General features: G+C 38.0%; 1 protein-coding gene across 9 annotated transcripts in view; it reads right to left on the minus strand.

Annotated features, from left to right (window-relative positions):
- Window positions 1-25,497, minus strand: part of SYNE1 (spectrin repeat containing nuclear envelope protein 1) — a 518,706-nt gene that overhangs the window by 31,401 nt on the left and 461,808 nt on the right. For 8 of the 9 annotated variants that reach the window (XM_016956737.4, XM_016956730.4, XM_063813578.1 and 5 more), the window contains 4 exons: window positions 23,489-23,655; window positions 11,252-11,414; window positions 2,681-2,868; window positions 1,663-1,813 (listed from right to left, as the gene is read on the minus strand). In XM_016956737.4, coding sequence (XP_016812226.3) covers window positions 1,663-1,813; window positions 2,681-2,868; window positions 11,252-11,414; window positions 23,489-23,655 — 669 coding nt within the window. Of the gene's footprint in view, window positions 1-1,662; window positions 1,814-2,680; window positions 2,869-11,251; window positions 11,415-15,201; window positions 16,713-23,488; window positions 23,656-25,497 lie in introns of those variants that run through there. The other variant, XM_024357558.3, reaches the window with a different exon arrangement.

Here is a 25,497-nt window from a genome sequence, read left to right on the forward strand (position 1 = left end):
GTTATTTCTCCAGCAAAGGGAGTGGTAAGGAAAGTTCAGCTCTGGCCATGACTGGAAGTCCCAGTACGTGTTTGCCCACTGGGGTAAGGTTGGAGTACCCCCAGGCAGATACCCCAGCACACCCACGTCCATCCCAAACGTTCATGCGATTGGACCAGCTAAAGACTGCCCCCAAGCACAACTTCGTTTCTGCAATTCATTTCTGTCTCTTAAGAAAATTAACTACAAAATTCATGATAAATAATAAAATCAATCATTATAGAAGCTAACTATAAGGCTAACTTTTGCTTTAAAATCTGAGAGTCTAAAATAGCATCAAAAAGAATCTTATATAATCTGCTTTGCAGTATAAGCCAATTATAAAAGGTTTTAACCTTTATGAAGCGAGGGTGTAAGATGCAGTTGAGCAGCTCTCCACTAGCATTCATTCACATCGAGATGACCTGGAATCTACTGCAGAGTTTACTGTGCTTTTTACTAGTAGTTTTCTAAGGGAGTATCTTTTATATAGGAATAAAAGTGTTGTTTATTTTAATTTAGTGGTCTAGTTACATATGAATTCATTCATCATTCAGACATCAGAGTAATTCATCCATTTCAAAGTATTTGAACATTTTTCTAGATTCATATAGCTGTCCATGTACAACCCTGAGATTTTAAACTCCATAAGAATAAAAAGCGAACTTCTTATTTCCCATCATAGGCCTCAGTAAATGCCTGGTTACCTGATGTTGCAAGGTAAAAATGAATGCAGCTACATTTCATTACATTTTCAGTCTTATTTCTAAAGATCTCGAGGAACTTGGGGGCATAATTAGCAATGGTCAGAATGCTTCTGAACTCTTTGCTGTTAACATACCTGAGTACACAACTGCCTATTAGTGGGAACTGAAGGGAAAAACACCTTCAAATTTAAAAATGGTCAATTTTGGGCTAGGTCAGGTCTTCCATGAAAATGAAAGGCAGCTGAGAAGTCAGAGCTTCATTGTACAACAGTGATAGAGTGGACTCGAGATTGTGCAAGCAGGCAAGGTATTGGAATCAATTCTTGGATAACTTCTTTCTTTATGAATAGGATTACACTACAGCTATTTTCATCTCAGAGCAATTGAAAAGTTTTGGTGACTCAAGACCAGTACTACTCTTCACTGTGTAATTAGAAATGAATTCTAATGAAAATGTTTTATTCCATTCTAGAGTCAACTCTTTTATCAAACACACACACACACACACACACACACACACACATATACACGCTGCGATTAGGTAAAGAAAATACAAAAAATGTATGTGGAAGGTAGATTTTTATGGTATAAAAAAATCATATTTTAATCTTAGAAAAGATGGTTGACTGTGGAATAATTCTGAAATAAAAATCATACCAAGATCTTTTGGGAGGAATCACGATTCTTCTTTTCTAATAGAATCTCTCTTCATTACTACAGTATTTATGCTTCTTGATAATCTTAAAATAAAAACCTCTTTTTCCCCCTTCATACATATGACTATGTATGAGGTCATAATAAAGATGGCTGCAAAGTCCTCATGCAGCAATTTGAGCAGATAACGTGGTGAACAGCTAGTTTAGGTCTTGGAACTCCAACTACCAGCTGGCTACTTTAATAGCAAAATAAGGACTAAAAATTTGGAATTATAGATTACCTCAAATTTCTTTAGTTCTTCCTTGGCAACTGTATAGATCACCCCAGAAGAGCTGGGAAAAGCAGCTGTCCTTTCTGAAGACTTCAGCCAATCTTCAAAACGTGAATAGTCATCCAGAAATTTCTGCCACAATCGCCACGTCTCTTCGATTCTGGGGCAGAAAATGAAAGAACAGATTCAGATTATTGGAGACTGTTTTCGCTCCAGAACCCGGTCTGCTGCCTGCGACTGGATTAAGGGTGCCCACAGAGGCAACTGTTGTGCCAAACGATAACCATTCCTCGAGCCAAATTTGACCAGAGAGCAAGAGAGACAACTGCTTGAGCTAAAATAAAACAGCTGTTTTATTTTTTTAAAAACACGTCCTGCAACTCTGGATTTTGAATTAGTCAAATTGAAAATTACAAGCACATCACACGAGCTGCCTTGAATGTGCGCAACAAGTTTAGAAAAGCAACACCAGGTTTACAGTGTGCACTCAGGCCAGTGTCTTACGGAAATAAAGACAAGGTCGGAAAATCCATTTAAGTCCAACATTCAACTCACACTGACAAAAGTCAATCTATGACAGCAGGACAAATATTAAGCTTTCAACAGTTTACCAGAGAGCACAGCCATGATGATCACTTTGTAACACAGCACGATTTTCTGCCACCTTGAATTTCAAAGGGCTTAAAGATAAATCTGCTTTTATTATTTAATTTTTAATAAAAGAATGTTACTGTTCTCACAGCCACACATTCTGTAATGTTATGCTTGTTTGACAAGGGTGTATTTTTATGTTTCCGTATTATATTTCAACTGTTAGGTCAGACATAACTTGGCTTGTTATATTTATATATTACCTTTATACCTACTTATTTTCCCAACTAAATGTAGACAATAGTAAGTTTGGGAAGCCACAGCTATTTTTGGACATTGTAACCAACAGGAAAGAGTGAATAGTGGATACTCTGGGTGATTTTTATTTTCTTTTTGGTCTTTCCTCTTCCCTATCTGTTTCAGCATCCCAGCTCACTTCAGCCTCCTTTCCATGGACATAGCACAAATGTTTCTCCACCGCCGGTCCAGGTTTCTCGTAGCCTGCTGTATAGAGTCACACTCGGCATCAGTGGCACAGGCGTCACAGTCGTGCAGCAGGACTTCACACAGGTTGAGGACAGATGCAACACCTGTACTGTGCTTCTCTATGTCTCTCTGAAGCTCCTGCAGGGGAACGTAACAGGCTTTATTCAACAATTACATGTATACAGATGAGAGAAACTGAAGCAACCTATGTTGGTAAATGGCTAGGCTACATCTTGACAAATATTTAATTTCCTTGAATGTATGACATTTATTGAGCCTCATTTATGAAATCCAGCAAGCTCAAAAGTACTAGAAAATGGATGTAGAAATGTTTTGGCTATGCGAGCAATGCCAAAATATAGACTGAACAAATGAAATAGTCTACACCAAGAGTAAAACTAACTTCTTTAATCAATAAAAAATGAATCTTGCCCCAGACTCTACTTCACGAATACATCACTTTCATGCCAATCAATCAATCATCATCTCTTAGTATCTGTCAGGGGATTGGTTCCAGACCTTCCCTCGGACACCAAAACCCATGGATGCTTAAGTCCTTGATATTGAATGCTGTAGTATTTGCATACCTCCTACACACATCCTTCCGTACACTTTAAATCATCTTGAGATTACTTATAATACCTAATACAATGTAAATGCTATAGAAATTGTTCTTATACTGTATTGTTTAGGGAATCATGACAAGAATAAAAAGTCTGTATGTATTCAATACAGATGCAAATTGTTTTCCAAATACTTTTGATCTACGGTTGGTGGAATCCACCAGTGTAGAACCGTAGATACCGAGGGCCTGTATATATGCATGTGCTAGACCTGGCACTCAAGAACTGGGCTTTAAGATCCAAAGATTTACTTTTTTTTTTTTTTTGGGATGGAGTCTCACTCTGTCACCCAGGCTGGAGAGCAATGGCACAATATCAGCTCATGGAAACTTCTGCCTCCCGAGTTCAAGTGATTTTCCTGCCTCAGCCTCCCAAGTAGCTGGGATTACAGGTACCCGCCATCATGCCTGGCTGGTTTTTGTATTTTTGTAGAGACAGGGTTTTACCATGTTGGCCAGGCTGGTCTTGAACTCCTGACCTCAGGTGATCCACCCACCTAGGCCTTCCAAAGTGCTGGGATTACAAGTGTGAGCCACCACGCCCAGCTGATTTGCATTCTTTTTTAAACAGTTAATTCCACCATCATTAAAAGGTAACATGGTTATCAATGGACGAACAAATAAAGAAAAAGTGGCATATATATACACAATGGAATATTATTCGGTCATAAAAAAATGAAATTATGTTGTTTGCAGCAACATGGATGGAACTGGAGGTCACTATGTTAAGTGAAATAAGCCAGGTACAAAAACACAAATATCACACATTCTCACTTGTATGTGGGAGCTAAAAAAGTTGATCTCATGGAGGTAGAGAGTAGAACGCCAGATAGCAGAGGCTGGGAAGAGTGTTTGGGGGCAATGAAGTGAGGTGTCAATAGACACAAACATACAGTTAGAGGGAATAAGTCTTAACGTTCGATAGAGTAGAATGACTATAGTTAACAACAATGTACTGCATATTTCAAAATAGCTAGAAGAGAGAAATTGAAACATTCCCAACACATAGAAATAATAAATACCAGAGGTGACGGACACCCCAAATACTCTGACTTGATCATTACACAGTTTATGCATGTAACAAAATATCATATGTGCCCCACAAATATGTAGAAATACTGTTTAAGGGACCTAGGTTCTATATCATGCATGACATCAGCAGTTTCCTCAGAGAACAACTTCTTTTTTTTTTTTTTCAGATGGAGTCTCACTCTGTTGCCCAGGCTGGAGGGCAGTGGCATGATCTCAGCTCACTGCAACCTCCTGCCTGATTCTCCTCCTGATTCTCCTGCCTCAGCCTCCTGAGTAGCTGGGATTATAGGCGCCCACCACCATGCCTGGCTAATTTTTGTGTTTTTAGTAGAGACGGGGTTTCCCCATGTTGGACAGGCTGGTCTGGAACTCCTGACCAGGTGATCCGCCCACCTCGGCCTCCCAAAGTGCTGGAATTACAGGTGTGAGCCACTGCGCCTGGCATAGAGCAACTTTTAATGTAGGGCAGAAGTAAAATGTTTTATGATACAAACAAAGCATTGGATTTCCCTGGAGTCCCACAATGTGAAATCTTCATTTTAACTGTATAAAATGTAAATTCAAATTGTATGTTGTTTTCTCTATTGAACTTTTAACTCCATTTACTCCAAGTAAGTATTCCATTATTAAAAGTAAGCTCTACCGGTATCATTTTTTGTTTACTATATTCATCAATGTCCTTAATGTGTTTTCCTTTTCTTTTATCAGGAAGTTCTTGAATTTGCTTATTTTTTCTCTTGCTCTAAAAATTCCTCAATTTACGCAGATACCTGGGATTTATATTCTTGTGTTGCTCTTCCTCTTATTTTTTTCCTTGATGCCATGTTCCAACATCTATGAAAACACTAGCTATTGTCAAATGTCATAGTGCCTTTAATTAATTTTGGAGATTTTGTAAACTAGACACTAGACGATAAATTTTACTAAAATATTTATATTTTTATAAACAGTCCTTTCAAATCTCTGACATAACCTCCTTCACTTACATGAAACAATATGTCACAGGAATTGCTGTTCTAAAAAATATAAAATGAAGTAATATAAAAATTAAACTTAGTATTTGCTTAAAGATAAATATAAAGACAAATAATTCTGTAAATGAGATTACCAAGTACATTTGAGGTCTTAAACTACATTTTGTGCAAGCATATACATTTGGAAGAAGTGTTAGGCCCCTGGACATAAACCATGCATTTAAGAAAGTTAGCATTTTTATTTCATTTTCCCTAAATACTCAAAAGTTTTTGTTAAAATCAATATATGAAATAGCAACCCTAAGATTTGAGGGGATTTATAATCATACATAAGTGCCCTAAGACAAAGTTTTAGGCTCAGCTTTAACTTTTTTTTTTTTTGAGACGGAGTCTCGCTCTGTCTGCAGACTGGAGTGCAGTGGCACAATCTCGGCTCACTGCAACCTCCGCCTCCCAGGTTCAAGCAATTCTCCTGCTTCAGCCTCCTGAGTAGCTGGGACTACAGGCGCGCACCACCATGCCCAGCTAATTTTCGTATTTTTAGTAGAGACAGAATCATTCTTAAAAATTTTCCACAAGGGAAACTGTGGTAACTGTGACATGATTAAAATAAAATTTATCAAGCCCTGACTTTGTGTTAGGTAGGCACTGTGCTCAGTGCTTCTTCTTAGTAATTTGTATAATCACACTGTGTGGTGTGGACTCTGATGATTGGTGTTCTATAAATCAGGGCTCTAAGGGTTCAAATAGTTATGGCTTTGTCCCAGATCATATGGGAATGTAGTGAGGCCAAGATCTGAACCCAGAAAGTTTACTTTTAACCACTGGTGTACAGGACTTTTTAAAGTCTTAATTTAAAATTTAATTAAAAAGCTATATGTGCATATTTAACGTAGTAAAAAGTAAAAAACTACTAGCAGGTTCTGAAGAAAGCAGCATGTTTTCCACCCCGGAGTTCACCTGTTCAGCAGCAACCATTTCCATCTCTTGCAGCTCTTTCTTCTGGTATTACTTCTACCCTTTTTAATTTTTTGAGACAGGGTCTTGCTCTGTCACCCAGGCTGGAGTGCAGGGGTGTGATTATGGCTCACTGCAGCCTCAAATTCCTGGCCTCAAGTGATCCTTCTGCCTTGGCCTCTCGAAGTATTAGGATTACAGGGGTGAGCCGCCACATTCAACCTATTTCTATATTTCTCAGTAATATATAACTTCTCTATTTCTAAGTAACATAGCTACTGCTTGATTTGTCCATACTTTATGAATTCTTGTATAGTAGAGAAGAAATAAACTTCTACATGGCTGACTGAACTCTAATGACTGTTACAGTACAACTTAGAGCTAGGGTAATAATCACTGTTCTCATGATTATGGTTATTTAATATTTTTCACATTTGAGGAACAAAACATACTATGGTTATGTTTCTTTTCTTTTTTTTTTTAGACAGAGTCTCAGTCTGTCGCCAAGCTAGAGTACAGTGGCGCGATCTCCGCTCACTGCAACCTCCGACTCCCTGGTTCAAGCGATTCTCCTGCCTCAGCCTCCCGAGTAGCTGGGATTACAGGCAAGCACCACCACGCCCAGCTAAATTTTTGTATTTTTAGTAGAGACGGGGTTTCACCATGTTGGCCAGGATGGTCTCGATCTCCTGATAACTCATTTTCCTGGATTTTACAATCCTCTCTCTCTCTCAAATTTATAATGCTTGCTTCTATTATCTCTCTTATTGAACTAATAAAACTCCTTCCGGAGTGGTTAAGCCCATCAGATAATCTAGCCCCTCCTGGCTCCTCCTGGAAACATCCCTCCTAGAGCACCCAGAGCCCCTGCTCCCATCTGGACAGGTGCTGGCTTGGCTGCAGTACAGCTGTCATCAGGGACTTTCCTGCACCTTCACTCTGGGAATTCCCTTTTTCTTTCTCCTGAGTTGAATAGCATTTCCCCTCTTGCTTTAGTGCGTGTAGCACATGCAGCATATATAGCATAGTAGTACGTAGCCTGTGTAGCAAGTATGAAGTGTATTTTCCTCTCACTTTCATGTATGTAGCATACCTTTCATTAGCTTCCTGAAAATGGGTACATAGGAGGTAAAATTTGTAGATATTAAGTGGCAGGGTATAAAATTCTAAATTATAAAGAATTTTTCTCCGCTTTCTGAAGTTAGAGCCATTGTCTTCCAGCTCCCAGTATTGTTTTGGAGAAGCCAGAGTTTATTTCATCCTGGAAACCTTTAGGATCTCCTTATCCCTTGTGTTTTGCAATTTTACAGTGTGGCTTTGCTTTGTTTTACATTTTCCTGGGCACTCATACGGCCCTTATCATCTGCAAATGCATGTTTTTCATTTTAGATATATATATGAATATATATACACACACATATGTGTAATGTGTGTACACATATACGTGTAATCTTCCACAAAGTAAACAAAAAGATAAATATATGAAAAATAGGAGAGAAATATAGACATAAACATAATAAAATTAACAATAATGCGAGAGTTTCAAAATCCAATTCAGTTATTTTATCAAAGTCCCCCCAAAAAAGAATAAAGAAAATGGAGAGGAGAAAATTAACATTATAGTAATGTAACAAAAAATATAAATATATATTTAATAATAAATATATAAAATATATTTTTACATTACTACATTATTTATTTCATAATAAACATATATTATTTAATAATAAATATATATATATATTACATTACTACTATGGTCATTTTCTCCTCTGTATTTTCTTTACTTTTTTTAGCAGGGGACTTTTACAAAATAACTGAATTGGATTTTGAAACTCTGGCATTATTGTTAATTTTATTATGTTTATGTCTATATTTCTCTCCTATTTTTCATATATTTATCTTTTTGTTTTACTCTGTGGAAGATAGTCTCCATTCTGAATGCTTTTTTTAAAGAAAAATGGCATCCTATCATTTTATGAATGCAAAACCTCTCATTTCTGTGAGTTTGTTTGTTTTGTTTTGTTTATATTTTCTTTCTCTACAATGTGTTTCCTCTGATTGTTCCTTTCTTTATTTCCCTCTATTTATTTTTTTTTTCTTAATGGTAGAAGCTTTCTTAAGTGGTGAGGATTCTTGCCTACCCACACATATTCAAGAATGAGTCAGCTATAGAAGCTGTGTATGCACCTAAAGTATGTCAATTGGGAGGCTTCCCTGTGGAGAGTTAGGCAGGGGTCTGGCCTTTTCTGGGTTACCTTAAGTATCACTAATTGAAGGTACTTTTCGCTTGTCTGATCAGTTCTCCAGAAAGGATGCTCCAATCTCCTGGCTAGGGTGTAAGCCTGGGTACTGACATAGTGGGAGCCAAGCTGGGGAAGCGGGCTGGGAGCCCTAGCATTTGGTATTGAGCCATTCACATCATCTCCCCGTTTTTAACATAGTGACTCTAGCCTCCATGGTGTCCTGATCCCCAAACCCAGGGTCCCTCTGGTTTGCCTTCTCCAGAGAGTAATCATCTGGTCTTCTACCTGAGTAAAGGAAGCAGAGTTCCCTGGCTGGCTGTGCTTAGGAGGAATCTGCCAGTCTCAGCACACCTTATTCAGATTTTCAAGTAATCTTCCATTTTACAGCTCAATAGGCAACTCAACTTTCAGCTTCACCTGATCTCCACTTTCTGAGCCTTCTTCGAACTCTGTGGCATGAATCAACTTTCTCCACCCTCCATTCTGTTAACAACATCACTGATCTATCCACTTTCTATCTTGCAAAATTATGTTGGATGTCTGTCATCTCTACCATTTTCTCTCTTGTTCTCTTTGCCATTGTGGTTTTAACCTTTTTCCCTCTCTACCATCATTTTATTGGGGTTTTAGTAGTAGGTGGGGCTATAAATACATATGATCAATTTTCCATATTTAACTAGATATTTTGTTGATTTTCATACACTTGTGAAATTACGATACCCGCCATTTGCATTTCAACTCATCACTATAGACATCATTACCAAGTTCTCTGGAAGAATCTGGGAAGCCGGATGCCAACCAGGATCCCTACAATTCAATCATCAGAATCTCAAACATCACCACCCATCAGAAAACTTTAATTTCATAAAAATTGAAAAATGTCTTGCTAACAGTTTTTTTTTTTTTTTTTTTTTTTTTTTTGAGACGGAGTCTCGCTCTGTCGCCCAGGCTGGAGTGCAGTGGCGCGATCTCGGCTCACTGCAAGCTCCGCCTCCCGGGTTCACGCCATTCTCCTGCCTCAGCCTCCCGAGTAGCTGGGACTACAGGCGCCCGCTACCACGCCCGGCTAATTTTTTGTATTTTTAGTAGAGACGGGGTTTCACCGTGTTAGCCAGGATGGTCTCGATCTCCTGACCTCGTGATCCGCCCGCCTCGGCCTCCCAAAGTGCTGGGATTACAGGCGTGAGCCACCGCGCCCGGCCTCTAACAGTTTTTTTAAAGCAATGGAATATAGTGTATGTTTCAAGATAGCTAGAAGAGAAGATTTTGAGTATTGTAAGAAATGATAGATGTTTAAAGTGATAGATATGGTAATCAAATTACCTCAGTTTGTTTGATTACTACACTATGAAAATATGCATTGAAGCACCACGTTGTACCCCACACATATGTACAATTACTATATATTCATTAGAAAGAAAAAAATTTTAATGATAATTTTAATATTAAAAATACCTCAACACCCAAAACTGTATCTTGACACCTATTTCATTGGCTTAAATAGTCTGTAAAATGAAGTAAGTATATAAACTATAAGATTTTTAAAATAGGAGGTATTTACATTTTATAGCATTTTAAAATTAAGCAACTTTGCTGCAATGGCCTAAATGTAATGGAGAGAACCAGAGTGTGGATAGAATATTCAAAGCAACCTAAATGCATGGAGTAACAATACCTCTAGCGGGGGATTTACAGTGTTTGCTATTGGCAACTGGAGTCCGATATACTTAGCAAGGATAAATGAGGGGGCCTGGCACAGTGGCTCACGCCTGTAATCCCAGCACTTTGGGAGGCCGAGGGTGGGCAGATCACTTGAGGTCAGGAGTTTGAGACCAGCTTGGCCATCATGGCGAAACTCCGTCTCTATTAACAATACAAAAATTAGCCAGGCATGGTGGTGCATGCCTGTAATCTCAGCTACTTGGGAGGCTGAGGCAGGAGAATCGCTTGAACCTGGGAAGTGGAGGTTGCAGTGAGCTGAGATCGCACTACTACACTCCAGCCTGGGCAACAGAGCGAGACTCTGTCTCAGAAAAAAAAAAAAAAAGAAAGAATAAATGAGGGAGGGAATGGGAGGTGAAAATTTCTTCTGTATACATTTTCCAGGATCATCCCTTTTTGCTTTGTTGGGTTGTACGCTGCCAGTGAGATATTCTATCTTTGCTACACACATGAAAGTGGAATTACTGTGTGCGATCTGCAGGTCATGCAATTCTTTTTGCAAAACAAAATTTTTTCAACTTGAAAAATTCTAAGTATGCCTTGTAATCTTTTCCCAAACACTATACACAGGAAAAAAGTCGGGGGCAGGGGGGCTCCTTTCAGTCCTATCTAAGTGTATGGTAGTGGGCTAGGGCTAGTGACTCTCAAATAAATAAACCAATCTGTTAGCACTGTTTTAGATACGTAATTGCAACTCCACCTTACCTACCATCTTAGAAGGCTTCTTGGTGGATGGATGACACTAACTGTACAATGGCACAACCATCTTTGTAAGGCTGAACTCTGCAGTGACATGGAACCTGTTGGCCTCAATCGCCTGCCTAGGCAAAGCCCCCTTCCTCACCAGTCCTGCCTAGCTCCCTGCTGACCTTCCATCTCCAGGCACCATCTCATGCCCACCCCATCATCCTGGCCAGGAGGACAGATATTCCATGGCTTATTAATTCCATTTCCATTTTAAGTCTTACCTGCTGCTCATTAAGCTTTCTCTGTATTTCTTCCGAGTTACAGGAATCGTAGACTATTGGCTTGGCCAGCTCTGACTCGATGTGAGCGAGCCAGGTCCTCAGGCTGCTCATGTTCTTATCAAGCTGCTGCACGGCTACCAGGGTCTCCTTCAGCTTCTTCACCCTGTGGGCAGAGAAGGGGGAATGTCCCACTTCAGCGAGAGGCCCACTCATGTTTCTCTTGCGTGCAGAGGAGAACACTGGGCTTTAACAATCTTTTTAGGCAGAGAGTTAGAAACTCATGTGGAAGAAGCCAAAGACAGAAGAAAAAGGTGGATAGAAATTAGAGATGAATACAGACAAAGGAGCAAGGATGCAGAGGAGGCAGGGGTCCAGGGCACAGGAGCAGAGATAGATAAATTAGTTTTGAACACAGTTTTCCCAGTGTGAGCAGGGTGTGATCAGAAGTTTGGGAAGAACCACAGGTAGTATTTCTCAACTCCATTACTACCTACTTACAGCAAAAATCAATTATTGACTCCCTGTTAAGAGCCTGACATGGCTGAGTGTACACAGATTGCTCTAAAGAGAAAGGTCATGGTGATAATAAGCATATGATCAATGATCTATTAGTGCCCTTATTTAAAAATTGCTGCTACCTTTAGACTATGAGTCTCGCCTTTTGGTTCAGGAAATATGGCCACCTAATTGGCACTGCTCATAACAGAGGTAAACAGCAGATGAGCAAAATACTTCAAGCTGCTAGGGTGTCATCTTGGCTCAACTGAAGAGGTATCTATCTTCTTGAAAATATGTCAAGAGCAACATGACTTGTAAGACTCTAGGTTTGTGATACATTTAAAGGCAGGGATCTGCAATAGAATGTTCTCAAAGATTGACAACTTATACACTTAGAGTCATCAGATATTCGCGCCCCCCTCCCCCGCCCCCACATTACTTCCAGGCATTTAAAGAAGTGATTCTCAAGCTGGGATTGTCACACAGTCAGTGGAGGGTGCTTTCAAACCACAGGTGCCAACCACCAGCCACCACCGCCAGGTGGTTCTGATACGTTTCTCTGATCAAGACACACTGTTCTGAAGAAAATGTCTCATAATCAAAGTATTTTGAACATTTGATTTATTTTTAGTTGCTTAAAATTGATATCATCACTTCTGTTCCAGTTTCAATAAATCAATGTGTCTCTCTCAAGTGAAAATGTAGTCATTTGACAACATGATCGCTTTTCCTTTTTGTCATTTTTCCTCAAAGCACTGTCATATAAATGCTCTTAAAGGATTTTCACTATGGTCAGCTGTTAATAATATCTATATTTTAATAATTGTAATTAATAATACTTCTATTTGAATAACATTTTCAGTTTGTAAAAACCCTCGGGAGCATTATCTTTTATTGTTTTAAAAAATGTGTATTTAAAAAATTATGTTCATATTTCACAATATATTCTTTTGGTAGAAAATGAAAATATGTTGCAATGTTTATTGTGACTTACAATTCCACTCGAGATAAGATTTCCCCAATTAGCTTTATAAATACAAATTGTACCCTGTCCCCCAGACACTTCAAGGCATTGGCCTTGAACACTATTTCCAAGAACTTTTACATACAACTCACTCACATTTCTCTCATGGCTAAGACAAAATTCATCTGGGCATCAGTCAGTGAATGACAGTTTTATTATGGCTACTGGGTACAAAGCTCATGGAGTGCATTTGATCGACCACAGCATGGACATGGAATTTTACATGGCTCTGGCCATAGTGCCCCAGACTGAAAGAAGAGTTTACCATCAATAAACCCACTGGAAGAGGGCTGAAGAATGGCACACAGCACAGAGAGGTCCGTCCTGCTTTTACATCTGTAGGAATGTCTTCTCAGCAGCCTCTCCTACATGACTTCAGATTTCGTAGGATCTGAACACTTACTAGGCTTGGGGATGGTAATGTCATCAGGGTTTTACTAGAGGTTGGAGTGCTTGTTTTCTCCCTTCCTTATTTTAGTTCCCTGGTATTATTTATGCATTAATTGGTCTCCTCCATGGTAACTTCCTTGGAAAGCTGGAAATGTGAATTTCCATATTTGGCTATTTCCCTACCCCGGCCATGCTAAACTCAGTGCTTTGCACTAAACTGGGTACTGTTTAAGTGGTTGCTAAACATTAATAATGAATATTCTAAGCGAATTGTGTTTATTTAATTAACATGTTTTCATTTTAAAATTTTTATTTGATATTAAGTGTGTATTAAGTTTTACTTCTAGATTCAACATTTGCCAGTGCTCTATTTGTCAAGTACTAAAATTCATTCTTTTTTTGGTTCAAAACTCACAAATATGATCAAAAGATCCAAAGCACAAAAGGATGCAAGTAAACACTGTTCCATAAGACCATCTACATTAGAAAAATAAATTACAGGATAGCTTTTGTAATATCGAATGAGTTCCAAGTCAGAGTGGTTAGTATGCAAGATGTCAAGGGCATCATGACATGGAAATGTGTGTTCATATAGTCCATTAGGGACAAGTTCCTCTTTCAAACAAATGTGTAAATTTAGTAAAGTCGACAGGGGTGAACATTTAAGCAGTTCTTTTTCATTTTTTAAAAAATTGTGTTTTTACTACAAATAGCAAAATACAGTGTGCATGTGTGCTGGGGGAGCAGAGGTGAGCCTGTAGGGCATGGGTAGTAGGATTAATAAGCCTTGGCTTATTAAACTTGACATTTATTTGCAGGACAGGGATCACTCTTTTTTTTAGGAGAAATGTCCCATGTTTCTTTCCATTATTACTTTAAAGATAATTTTTGGGTGAAGCGTCACAGTATTTTTATTTATCTATTATCGTGAGAAGTCTGAGCAACATTACTTCTGGTAAGCATCCAGGATTATCATTCAAATTAGATACTTGCAGACGTCACATGTCTGGGTAAGTTTAGCAGCTTGATAAATCTGTAAGTCCCTGCAGCTTATGGTTCTTTCACAGTCCAGTGTGTATCACAGGCACTTGACCTTTCTTGAAAAGGATTCTACTATGAAATCCAAATGTCCAGCTTCTTAACACTGAAACATGTATATACAAACACACATAAATATGTATATACGTACTTACACATATATGCTTATATATCTATATATAGTATCTATATTTCACCACTTTCCTTCAAAGTAATTTAGTATATCCATAACCCAAAACAAAACAAAAAGTCCAAATTCTAAATATAATAGAACAAAAATTACCATTGGGTAAATCCTATTCATTTGTAGAAATTTATCTGAGGGATGATACAGTAAAGAAAAACATATTTAAAAAATTCCTGTCATATTTTTATTCTAACTAAAAAAAATCATGAACTAAACATTTGCATAATGCACTAAATTACTATTTTAGACATTAATTTGTACACTTTGCACATATATTTTATAAGCTTCATATTAGGGACTAAAACTTACTGACAAGCACAAACAAAAGCAACTATCTCAAACACACAGCATTTTCTAGAGCCCTGAAATAGTTTTATTTCATGAAAGGAAAGCTTTCAACTACAAAGCTGTGAACCAGCTAAGGCTAAATTTCAGTTTCATCAGAAGCCCATCCTTTAAATAGCAGATGATGGACTAACTGTGTCTTTTTCTGGATCGCTTTCCTGTGTCTCAGCCTCTCTACTCTAGCCATACTCCTTGTATGATGCATACGGTCCAGAGACAACTGGAATACAGAGTCATAATAAAGTCCATTAACCTTTTCGTCCAGCTCTGCATGCCCAGTAGAGGTACTAGAAAACAAACCAACGAATAACTCTTGGGAGTCCACATGGCCAGCTATCTCCCAACACCAATCCTCTTCATGTAACATTGGCAAAAACAGTTCTGGATTAAGGCTTCCAGCATCTATCCTACAAACCCCACGTAACATGAAAGCTATGTACAATGGAAGAAACTCAAGAAGATGCCTGCCTTGTGACATCGCAGTTACAATCTGGGAGATCTGCGTCCACACAGCCGTCCTCTGCCATCCTCAGGGCACTCAGGTCCTCTGCCACCACCATGAAGCTTCCACTTGCAAAAGTTAGACTCTGCAGAGCAAAAAGCTATATCCTGCGTGGGGATGAAAGTTTCCCCTTGTCTGTGTATAGAAGTATGAAAATGCTCACTGTAGACAAATGTTGGTAGTCTCTGCCCGATAACATGACACTGGGCAGTGACAAGTGGTCATGTTTCTAAATAAAACCTACATTCATTAACATGTGCCAGGCTTGATCTCCTGGAATGTAGGCCACGAGTGTAAGAAGGGGAAAAAGCTCAGTGTAATCTGTAAGGAGGAGGAAGCTACAGGTCTAAAGAAAGGACAGCAAAAACAACATCGGCTGCAGACACTCTGCTGTTCTGTAAGGACAGTCAACTTTTCTTGCGGGCAGTTTGTTATGCTGGGAAAGCTATTTAAAGAAAACAAATCATCCCACTGCAAACAAACAAAATGTCCACAAACACAGCAAATGGTAGTAGCAAAAGGAGTAACTTCCTTCTTTTTTGGGTTCAGTATGCCAGCTCGGTAGTGTATGCAAGAGTTTTAGGGGTTGTTTGCGAAGGTGGGAAAGTACATGCTCTTTATCTTTGAGTAGACTATTTGGGGAGGAAAAATAATGAAGAAATATTATTCTCCCTTACATATGCAAAACTTTTGTCCTTTAAAAATAATCATGTAGATGACAAAAATAACATTTTCATTTTAAGACAATTAAAAAAATAACTATATTCATTTGCTTGGGGGGTCTTCAGGTAACTCTTTTTCTTTTGTGAATTTCAAGAGTTTCCAAACTTTCTGCACTAAGCAGATGATAATTTAATAATTTATACTTTTAAAGAAAATAAGTCCCCAAATTATTAATTCCTATAATTCAATAAAATATGATTAATGCTGGATGCCTTACATCCTTTAGGGGATTAAAAACTACACACAAATAAATAATAAATATTAAATAAATAATGAAAATTTGCTAAGTTCTTTCCAAAAAGGACTACATGATGATTTGTAACTAAAATAAAACAAAGCATCTGGTTCTGGTCATGTGAGTTGACTGTTTTTAAAACAGAACACTACAGGAAACACATTTTCTTAATAAAAGAAATACATTGGTGGCTCACGCCTGTAATCCCAGCACTTTGAGAGGCTGAGGTTGGTGGATCACAAGGTCAGGAGATCAAGACCATCCTGGCTAACACAGTGAAACCCTGTCTCTACTAAAAATACAAAAAATTAGCTGGGTGTGGTGGCGGGCACCTGTAGTCCCAGCTACTCGGGAGGCTGAGGCAGGAGAATGGCGTGAACCTGGGAGGCGGAGCTTGCAGTGAGCTGAGATGGCGCCACTGCACTCCAGCCTGGGTGACAGAGCGAGACTCCATCTCAAAAAAAAAAAAAAAAAGGAAATACACCTGCCAGCCTGGGTTACAAAGTGACACCTCATCTCAAAAAAAAAAAAAAAAAAAAAAAAATCAAAAGATTATCCAGGCACAGTGGCATGCATCTGTAGTCCCAGGTACTGAAGTGAGAGGAAGACTGCTTGAGCCCAGGAGGCTGAGGCTGCAGTGAGCCATTACTGCACCAGTGCACTACAGCCTGGGTGACAGCGCAAACCCAATCTCAAAAAAAAAAAAAAAAAATTAAAGAAAACTGCATTTTATATAAGATATAAATTCTAGAAAACATAGTACTTAAAGATATTGTACTGTGAATTCTTTTATAAAACAATCATTCTTCTTATATTAATGTATTTTTAGTAATCAGAAATGAAAATATTTTAAACTTTGATTAAAGAAATATATTGGTTATGAATCTACCACTATAGGCAACTTTGTTTTTTTCTTGATTATGACTAACATTTTAAAAAACCTGAAGTCTTCAAAACATTTTATTGTCATAATTTCCTTAGTTTAATTTCTTTTACCTTATTTAGTTTACCTCATGGAGTTAAAAAATTTGAAATTTTTTTCATGCTTATTATTGTTAGCATAATATATGTATTCCAATGAACTAAATATGAGACAAGGCAAAGCTCTAAAGATACAATTATTGAAAGAGCAAAAATGGCAATGTTCATTGATACAGAAAATCCTAGACTAGTTGTGGTATATTTATACTATGGAATACTCTGCAGGTTTCTAAAAGAATGAGACTGGCATAGACAGTGTTTTATAGTAAACACGGTCCTTTCCCTTGCATTTTCTCATTGGAGATGTGGCAGTTAGTTTCATTAACACTTTGAAAATGAGCAACTTGAGGCTCAGAGAAGTTACTCAGTAAGACCTGGGCCACACAGCAGGAACCAGGTGGACTAAACTCAGGCCTCTTGATTAGTTCTGTGCTGTTTCTGTGCTCATCGCATCAATGCATTCCTGATCCTTACCAGGAACCTTCCGACTCAAACACCCTTAGGTAATACCAGCCGTGAATTCCAAGAATTTCATTTCCTTTGACCTCCAACGTGGGTAGAACACCCTTTAAACTGAAAGTCCTCCTGAGGGCAGCTGCTAGGAACTTCACAAAGCCTTGCTTGCACTGCATATGTGTTTTACCTCCACAGCCTTTGAACTCCCTCTGGGATGAGAGCTGACCTCTATTGAACATATTCTATGCTTAGCGGTTGATATGGTTTAGCTGTGTCACTACCCAAATCTCATCTTGACTTGTAGCTCCCACAATTCCTATGCGTTGTGGAAGGGACCCGATGGGAGATAATTGAATCATGGGGGTGGTTTCCCCCAGACTGTTCTTGTGGTAGTGAATAAATCTCATGAGATCTGATGATTTTATAAGGGGTTTCCCCTTTTGCCTGGCTTTCATTCTTTCCTGTCTGCCACCATGTAAGATGTGCCTTTCGCCTTCCACCATAATTGTGAGGCCTCCCCAGCCATGTGGAACTGTGAGTCCATTAAACCTGTTTTTCTTTATAAATCACCCAGTCTCGAGTTGTCTTTATCAGCAGCATGAAAATGGACTAATACAGTGGTAAACCACTAATCATTCTTCTGAGCTAGCTACTATTATGATTCTCATTTTATATATGTGGTAACCGAGGTGCTGAGAAGATAAGCAAGTTGGTGAAGCAGAATCACGCTATGACTCAGGCAGCTGAAGCCCGAAGCCAATGCTTTGCTTTGTGTATGCTTTCATTTGTGTGCGTACATTTTCCACCCTATGGTTTAGATTTGAGAAACTCAGCAAATACTGGAGTGACTGCTATGTGCAAAGCACAAGGTCAGGGGCTGGGACTACTATGGTGATCAAGGTTAGATACACTTACATTTTAGTAGAGAAAACAGGCTTAAAATGACTGATCACACAAGATTTCACATAGTTCAGGGAAATGCTATGAAGGAGAAGCCTACTGAGCCCGTAAGAAGAATCTGATCTAATCTGGAGAGAAGGAAAAACAGGAAGAACCAATCAGGAGCTGGCCAGGCCAGGGGCAGGCAGGAGAATGCCCAGGAAGAGAGAATAGAAAGGAAGAGGCCCTGCGGTGAGGAACGCTTGTGTACTTGCATTATGACACTTATTTGGTTAGGGACCATTTTCTTTCTCATCTTTATATCCCTAGAGCAGGCCACCTGTTTTGGTAAACAAAATTTTGTTGGAGCACTGCCATGGTTTTCTATTTACAGATTTTTCTATGGCTGCTTTCACTCTATAATAACACGCTAATAGCAACAGAGACTATTTGGCCCACAAAACTAAAAATATTTACTATCTGGTCCTCTACAGAAAACATTTGCCAACCTCTGCCCTATAGCAAGAAGCATAGTACTTCATATATAGTAGGCGTTCAATCATTTAAAAAAATTATTTGTTTTTACTCTACTTCTACAAAATGTCGAGGCAATTATAATAAATATAGAGATTAAAAACAACCAGTCACAAAAGGCCACATATTATATGACCTATGTATATGAACTATTCAGAACAGGTAAACATGTAGAAACAGAAAGTAGATTAGTAGTTTCCTAGGGCTGGGAGAAGTGGGGAAGGAAGAGGAGGGAAGAAAAGAGTGACGGCTAGTGGGTAACTGTTTTTATTTGGGACTGATGAAAGTGTTTTAAAATTGATTGGAGTAATAGATGCATAGCTTTATAAATATACTAAAATCACTGAATTACATGCTTTAGATAGATGAGTTATATGGCATGTGGATTATATCCCCAAAAAAGCTGCTATTGAGAAAAACAAAAAGATAAGAGCCAAATAACTAAAGTATGCTTTTGCCTTGGTGATGGGGATTTAGGTTTAGCAGAGAGAAAAAGAATTTTCTCTATTAGAAGGTCCAGTTACCCACTTCCCTGCCCCCAAATCATCACAACAGAGTGCACAAGTTGAATTTGACCTTCCTAGATGCTAAGATGAGAAACGTTACTTAATTCGTTGTCTGTGATAAGAAGCATTGAAGAATTAATACTAAAAAGATGGATTTCCTTTTAGTCCTGAGCTCTAGAGAAATTGCTATGTGGATTTTCTGCACTGGATTCATTGACAAAACGAGAGCCAGTATTCTTAAAGGCAGTTTTACAGAAATTAGAGTGACGCATCACCAATGACAGTTTCTTATGTTGACTTTTAATAAAAGCCAAGGGCTCAGAGGTACTTTAATTATCTAGGCCACTGCTGAACAACAGAACTTTCTGAGATGATAAAAATGTTCTGCATTGTACAGGGTCCAATAAGGTAGCCACTAGCCTCATGGGGTTATTGACCACTTAAAATGTGGCCAGTGCAACTGACCATAATTAAAATTAAGGAGTAATTTAATTTTATTCCATTTCAGTTAATTTAAATATTCTGTAATTTAAATAGCCATCCGTAGCTAGTGACTGCTGTATTACATACAGCAGATCTAGAAAGTATGGAAAGGATACTAGAACATTATTCACTGAGTCCTAAAAGTAACTGAGCAACTTTTGTTGCCCTAAAAAATTGACAATGCTTGACAACACAATTTAAAAACTCAATGCAAAGCACATCTATTTTGTACTCAGAGTAATCTAAGCTAATCTGATGGTGATGTCAAGTTGACTCTAAATTATGCGTTCTATTTTTATGTATGTAATAGATTTGTTATCAGTAAATCTTTTTCTTTTCTTTTTTGTTGCTTCTGTGATTGAATATTAAAGACACAGTTCATGTTTCTATTAGCTGAGATGTTCACCTAAAAATACTATCATCTTCAAAAATAACCTCTCCATTCCCACAAGAGCACCAATACAGGACAGAAATGTTGAAAGGCATACACTGGGTTATATTTTGCTTTAGTGCATCAGCGCTGGAAGAGGCAAGAGTGGTGAATGGACTGAATCATAGAAACCTAATACTTCAGCTGGCAGTTCACAGTTGAGGATGGGTGTGGGAAACATGCATCCAATCTGTGCACTAACGAAGCACCAATAAACAAGGAAATGCAATGCAGATGTGACAGCCGGGTGTCTTTCAGGAGAAGCTGCAAGGGCGACTGTGACTCTAACATGGTGTTAAACTCCAGGATGGCTCAATGATCAGTGCCTAATCTAGTCTAATTTGGAAGGAGGCAATTAGAAACAGGCAACATATATACAAAAATCTCCTGTGGAATTTTATCTGGGTATTCTGAGGCTTTATGTAAGAGGAAACAAAAATTAGTATTGTATAAGTGACTATAGTGAGAAGCATGTGTACCTTATAAACATGTAATTGATTCAAGTTTATTAATATGTCTTTTGGCAAAGTAAACAATTAATATCTAGAAAACTCTCCACTGAACAGCCACACAAAATATGTTATAAATAAATGTGAATTCAAGGAGACAGCAGCAAACTCATTTGCTGTAATATTGGCTCATAGTTGGGCATACACTAAGTTAGCTGCTTATGACTAGATTACATTAAATCTGATTTAAAATATCTTTGACATAGTGCATCCTTACTCTCCACATCACTGAGTCACTAAAAGTAGGAAAATAATATTAACTAGTTTAACTGGATTACGTGGAAATGTCAATCAATCTATGAGTCAAATTTGACCAAAAAACTCCCCGGGGGATGTTTACCAAACAGGCAGTTTCCCTACGAAGGATATTTATAGCTTGAAGGACTTCAATTCCTCCTTCTGAAACAGGATTTTGTTATCATTTTAGTGAGGGAGAAGTGGGACTGAACACAGCACTGGGATTTTAAAATACACATTTGTTGAAACTCCGAGACCAGTTTAAGCTAAAATATTATTTCCATCTCTTTATAGTGCCTTTTCCAGAGCTCCTATTTATCTCATTGTTTTACCCCATTCCCATCCTGAACTTCTCAAAGGAGAAGTTCTCCTTCAGTTCTGTCATTTTATCTCGACTCTCACAGTCACTGTCACATTGTAAGTACTTTACAAAGAACTGAGAAATTAGATTGTCGAGATCAAAAACAGAACTTATCTTCCATTTAACTGTCTTCGCTCTAACAGGGAAAAGGAAGTCACAAACTTGAGAGGCAGGAGGGCACAGCACTCCAGGACACGCGCTTTGGAGTCTGAGCACAGGCTGTGCCACGCAATGTGTGCGTGATGATGGACAAGCCTCAACCTTAGCCCCTGTATCTGTAAAATGGGCATAATGATAAGGCCACCTCAAAGGACATTATGAACAATACACAAAAAGATGCCTATGAAACCCGTAGCATGGTCATTGGAATCAGCAAAGTGTTCAATAAATGTTAGCTATATCAGTGCTATGGTTAAACATTTAAAAAGCTGAGGCTGGGTGCGGTGGCTCACACCTGTAATCCCAGCACTTCGGGAGGCCAAGGCGGGTGGCTCACCTGAGGTCAGGAGTTTGAGACTAGCCTGGCAAACACGGTGAAACCCCATCTCTACTAAAAATACAAAAATTAGCCAGGTGTGGTAGTGTATGCCTGTAGTCCCAGCGATTGGGAGGCTGAGGCAGGAGAATTGCTTGAACCTGGGAGGCAGAGGTTGCAGAGCTGAGATTGTGCCGCTGTACTCCAGCCTGGGTAACAGAGCAAGACTCCATCTCAAATATAAATAAATAAATATAAATAAATAAAAAGTTGATATACATTTATTCCATTTTGTTTCATTGTCACTAAAAGATAATCTCACTTTCTTGAGTTAGATACTTTTTGATAACTCTCTTATAGAAAAGAAATATATCCAATGTTTTCAAAATCAGCATACAGGGTTGTGGTGCCCACATGTGGTTTTGATGAGCACATGGTACACAGAGGACATTGTTTCACGTCCACTTTTATGCAGCACGGCTAAGGAAAGAAACCCAGATTTTAAAAGGGTATTGTGGGATGGACCCCAAATGGCACCATTTGTAACATTCCAACTCTCCTAATTGCCGTGAAGAACATTTACTCAAATATTCAAATATTCATTTATGCACTGAAGTATTCATTGAGTCCGTATTTAGGCACTGTTCTTAGTGCTTGTGATATGTAGTGAATACAATGGAGAAAGTTTCCTGACCTCAGGGTGCCTAAGTTCCAACATGAAGCCAAATTCACCTAAAATAAGACATCTCCTTTTTATATTAATAGCATAGAACATTTTTATAACATAGTGCATCATTCATATTAGACTTTTATATTGCTAGTAAATACCCTCATATATTTTTCTTTTTGACTTTCATCTCTCTTACCCAACCCTACCCTTCTGCAACAGAAAGTGAATGTAATATTCTTCTTAGGTATGAGGCAAACACTTATAGTTAGCACTAAAGCTCAACACAAAATTACTATAATGCAGCAGCTGATTTTTACAACTGAGCAGAGTGGCAATAATCAGATTTATTTCTATACCTTGCTAACTAAAAATATGGCAGAGATTTAGTAATTTTTTTTTTTTTTTTTTTTTTTGCTACTGCAGACAAAAACACTCTCCACAAATACTGGTCAGCAGTTTCTTCCTGATAGGAGTTTGAATACCCATGAAGCCCTAAAATAAAGAATTTTCTCTTGGGAATTAGTTTTGTTTGGATATGACTCTCTCTCTTTTTCTCGCAGTTACATACAAACAACATGAGATTTATAAAGTAAGAGGAGAATTTTCAAGGTAACTAAAGTGCCACTTATGAGGGGAGCATGAACAGTTTTGAAAATGGTGAGATAACCCAGGAAGAGAGACTGATTTATTGGATTATCTTTGGCTGATGAAAGGCAGACTGAAAGGCTTTAAAATACTGCCCACACGTGCCCTATTGACTCAGGTCCTCTTTACCTGGCTGCAATGAGGTCCAGGAGATGCTGCCACCGGTCGTTGACCTTTCCCAGCTTGTATTCAATCTCAGATGCTTTGCTTTCATGGCTGGCTTTAGCAAGTCGTTCTCCCATTTGTTGGAGCTGTATTTTGTTCTCTTGGGCAATAGCAATTTCCTCTTGATAATCCTGTGTAATAAATAGCCATCACAGAGGTCAGAAAACATATTCTTAATACATCCAGCCCAGCTCTACTAGAAACATGATGATTACTGTTTTCTACTGCTTGGAAGTAGTTTGAGCATAGGAATACCATGTGGACATCAGCCCATGTGCACAAGTATTAGTAGTGCCTATTATTTTTGGTATGTATGCAGAGTTGGGATTAAATTTTTATATAGAGGTTCTCAAAATAAATAGGATGCTGCTTCCTATTTACTTGAAATACATATTAAAAAACAATAAAAGATAGATATAAAAAATAAAACTTAAAAGATTTTAATATTGGAAAATTATAGCTTATTTCTCTCATCACTAACCTGATGTTATACTTAGAATAAATTCTCAGACAAATAGTTGCTGAGAGACTTATAAAATGCACACACACATATATATATGCAATTGATATATAGGTATATATGTAAATGTGAACGTGTGTGTCAATTATGTTATTTGTGAGGAATATTTTAAAAGAGTTCCTTCATTTTAAAGAGATAATCCTCTATACAATGTCAATATTTTGCAGTAAATAAATCAATGATAAATTAACTTTCAATAATAATAACTATTAACTATAGAGAATCGACAGGCCTCCAACCTTCTTGATTTACTCACTTTCTGTGCTAGCTTCTCTTAGATTGTTTGAGTTAAAGAGGACAGACTCCATATGGACTATTTGCAAGAGATAAGCACGAAATGGTATGATTTAAGTGACGATGAAAGGACGATCCCCTCCCCTGACTGCCACTGCTATCCCCAATGACCCTCTTACTCTCTTGCCACAGTGACAGGATCCGGTCTTTAGGATCAACTTTTTTATTTTTGGCTTAAGCTCCTGTTACATAATAAATAGTTTCTCAGCAAAATAATATATGAAGACGGGTATTATATGAGTGTGAACATTTTAACCTTCCCTTGGTCTAAAGTTAGTGTGGTAACAGAGCTATCCTCCCAAGTCATTTACCTAAGCCAAAGGGCCCCAGGGGAATGGTAGGGACCAACAAAACTTTATTCCATTCCAGGGCTGACTGCTGTCCTCATACCTGCAGCCCCAACCACCCTCCTTTTCATGTTATTTCAACACAATGGGATTCAAAGACCAATATGTTGAATGGATTTATTAACATTATAATATTTCAGCAAACATTTGAGATGATTTTATTGAGAAGTGTTTCTTTCAAGGGAATTACTTTAAGACTTAAAAAGTATTTACAATAAAATAATCCTCTTGGATTGTCTTTAAAATCAAACTGTTTTTGAGTGTTAATACCAACAGACACTAATATCTTGGCTTCAGTTTTTTTTTATGAATTGCCTTTTTCTTTTTCCTTCATCTTATTAGCACTTTCCAGTTGACAACTGCCTTTTTCTATGTTGCCAAAATTACCAAACCTTGATGTTATTTTCCTTTACAAAAGAGACGCCACAAAGAGGAAAACTCAAAAGCCCTTAAAAAAAAACCCATGAGTTATTAATATACGAGGTAGTATAGTTAACATTTTAAATAATATTCCTAACATTGTGCCAAACAATGTAATAAAATTATCTATATGAAAAGCTGAAATTTTTCTAAATTTTAAGTTCTGGTTATAGATTGTTCAAGAGATGGTTTTTTCCCCCACACTCTCACAATATACATCCTAAATTTAGTAAAAAAAAAAAAAAAGCAATGAGAATAGAGACAAACTTAATCGAAACTTATTCTATAGCAAATTTTACTCTACTACCTATAGTGCATGAATCACGCACTGACAGCATTCTCTGACACCCAGCAACTGAGCAAAGGGCAACCGTGAGCAGATGCTAAAATGA

The sequence above is a fragment of the Pan troglodytes genome, chromosome 5, assembly GCF_028858775.2.
Source record: "Pan troglodytes isolate AG18354 chromosome 5, NHGRI_mPanTro3-v2.0_pri, whole genome shotgun sequence".
Taxonomy (NCBI): Eukaryota; Metazoa; Chordata; class Mammalia; order Primates; family Hominidae; genus Pan; species Pan troglodytes.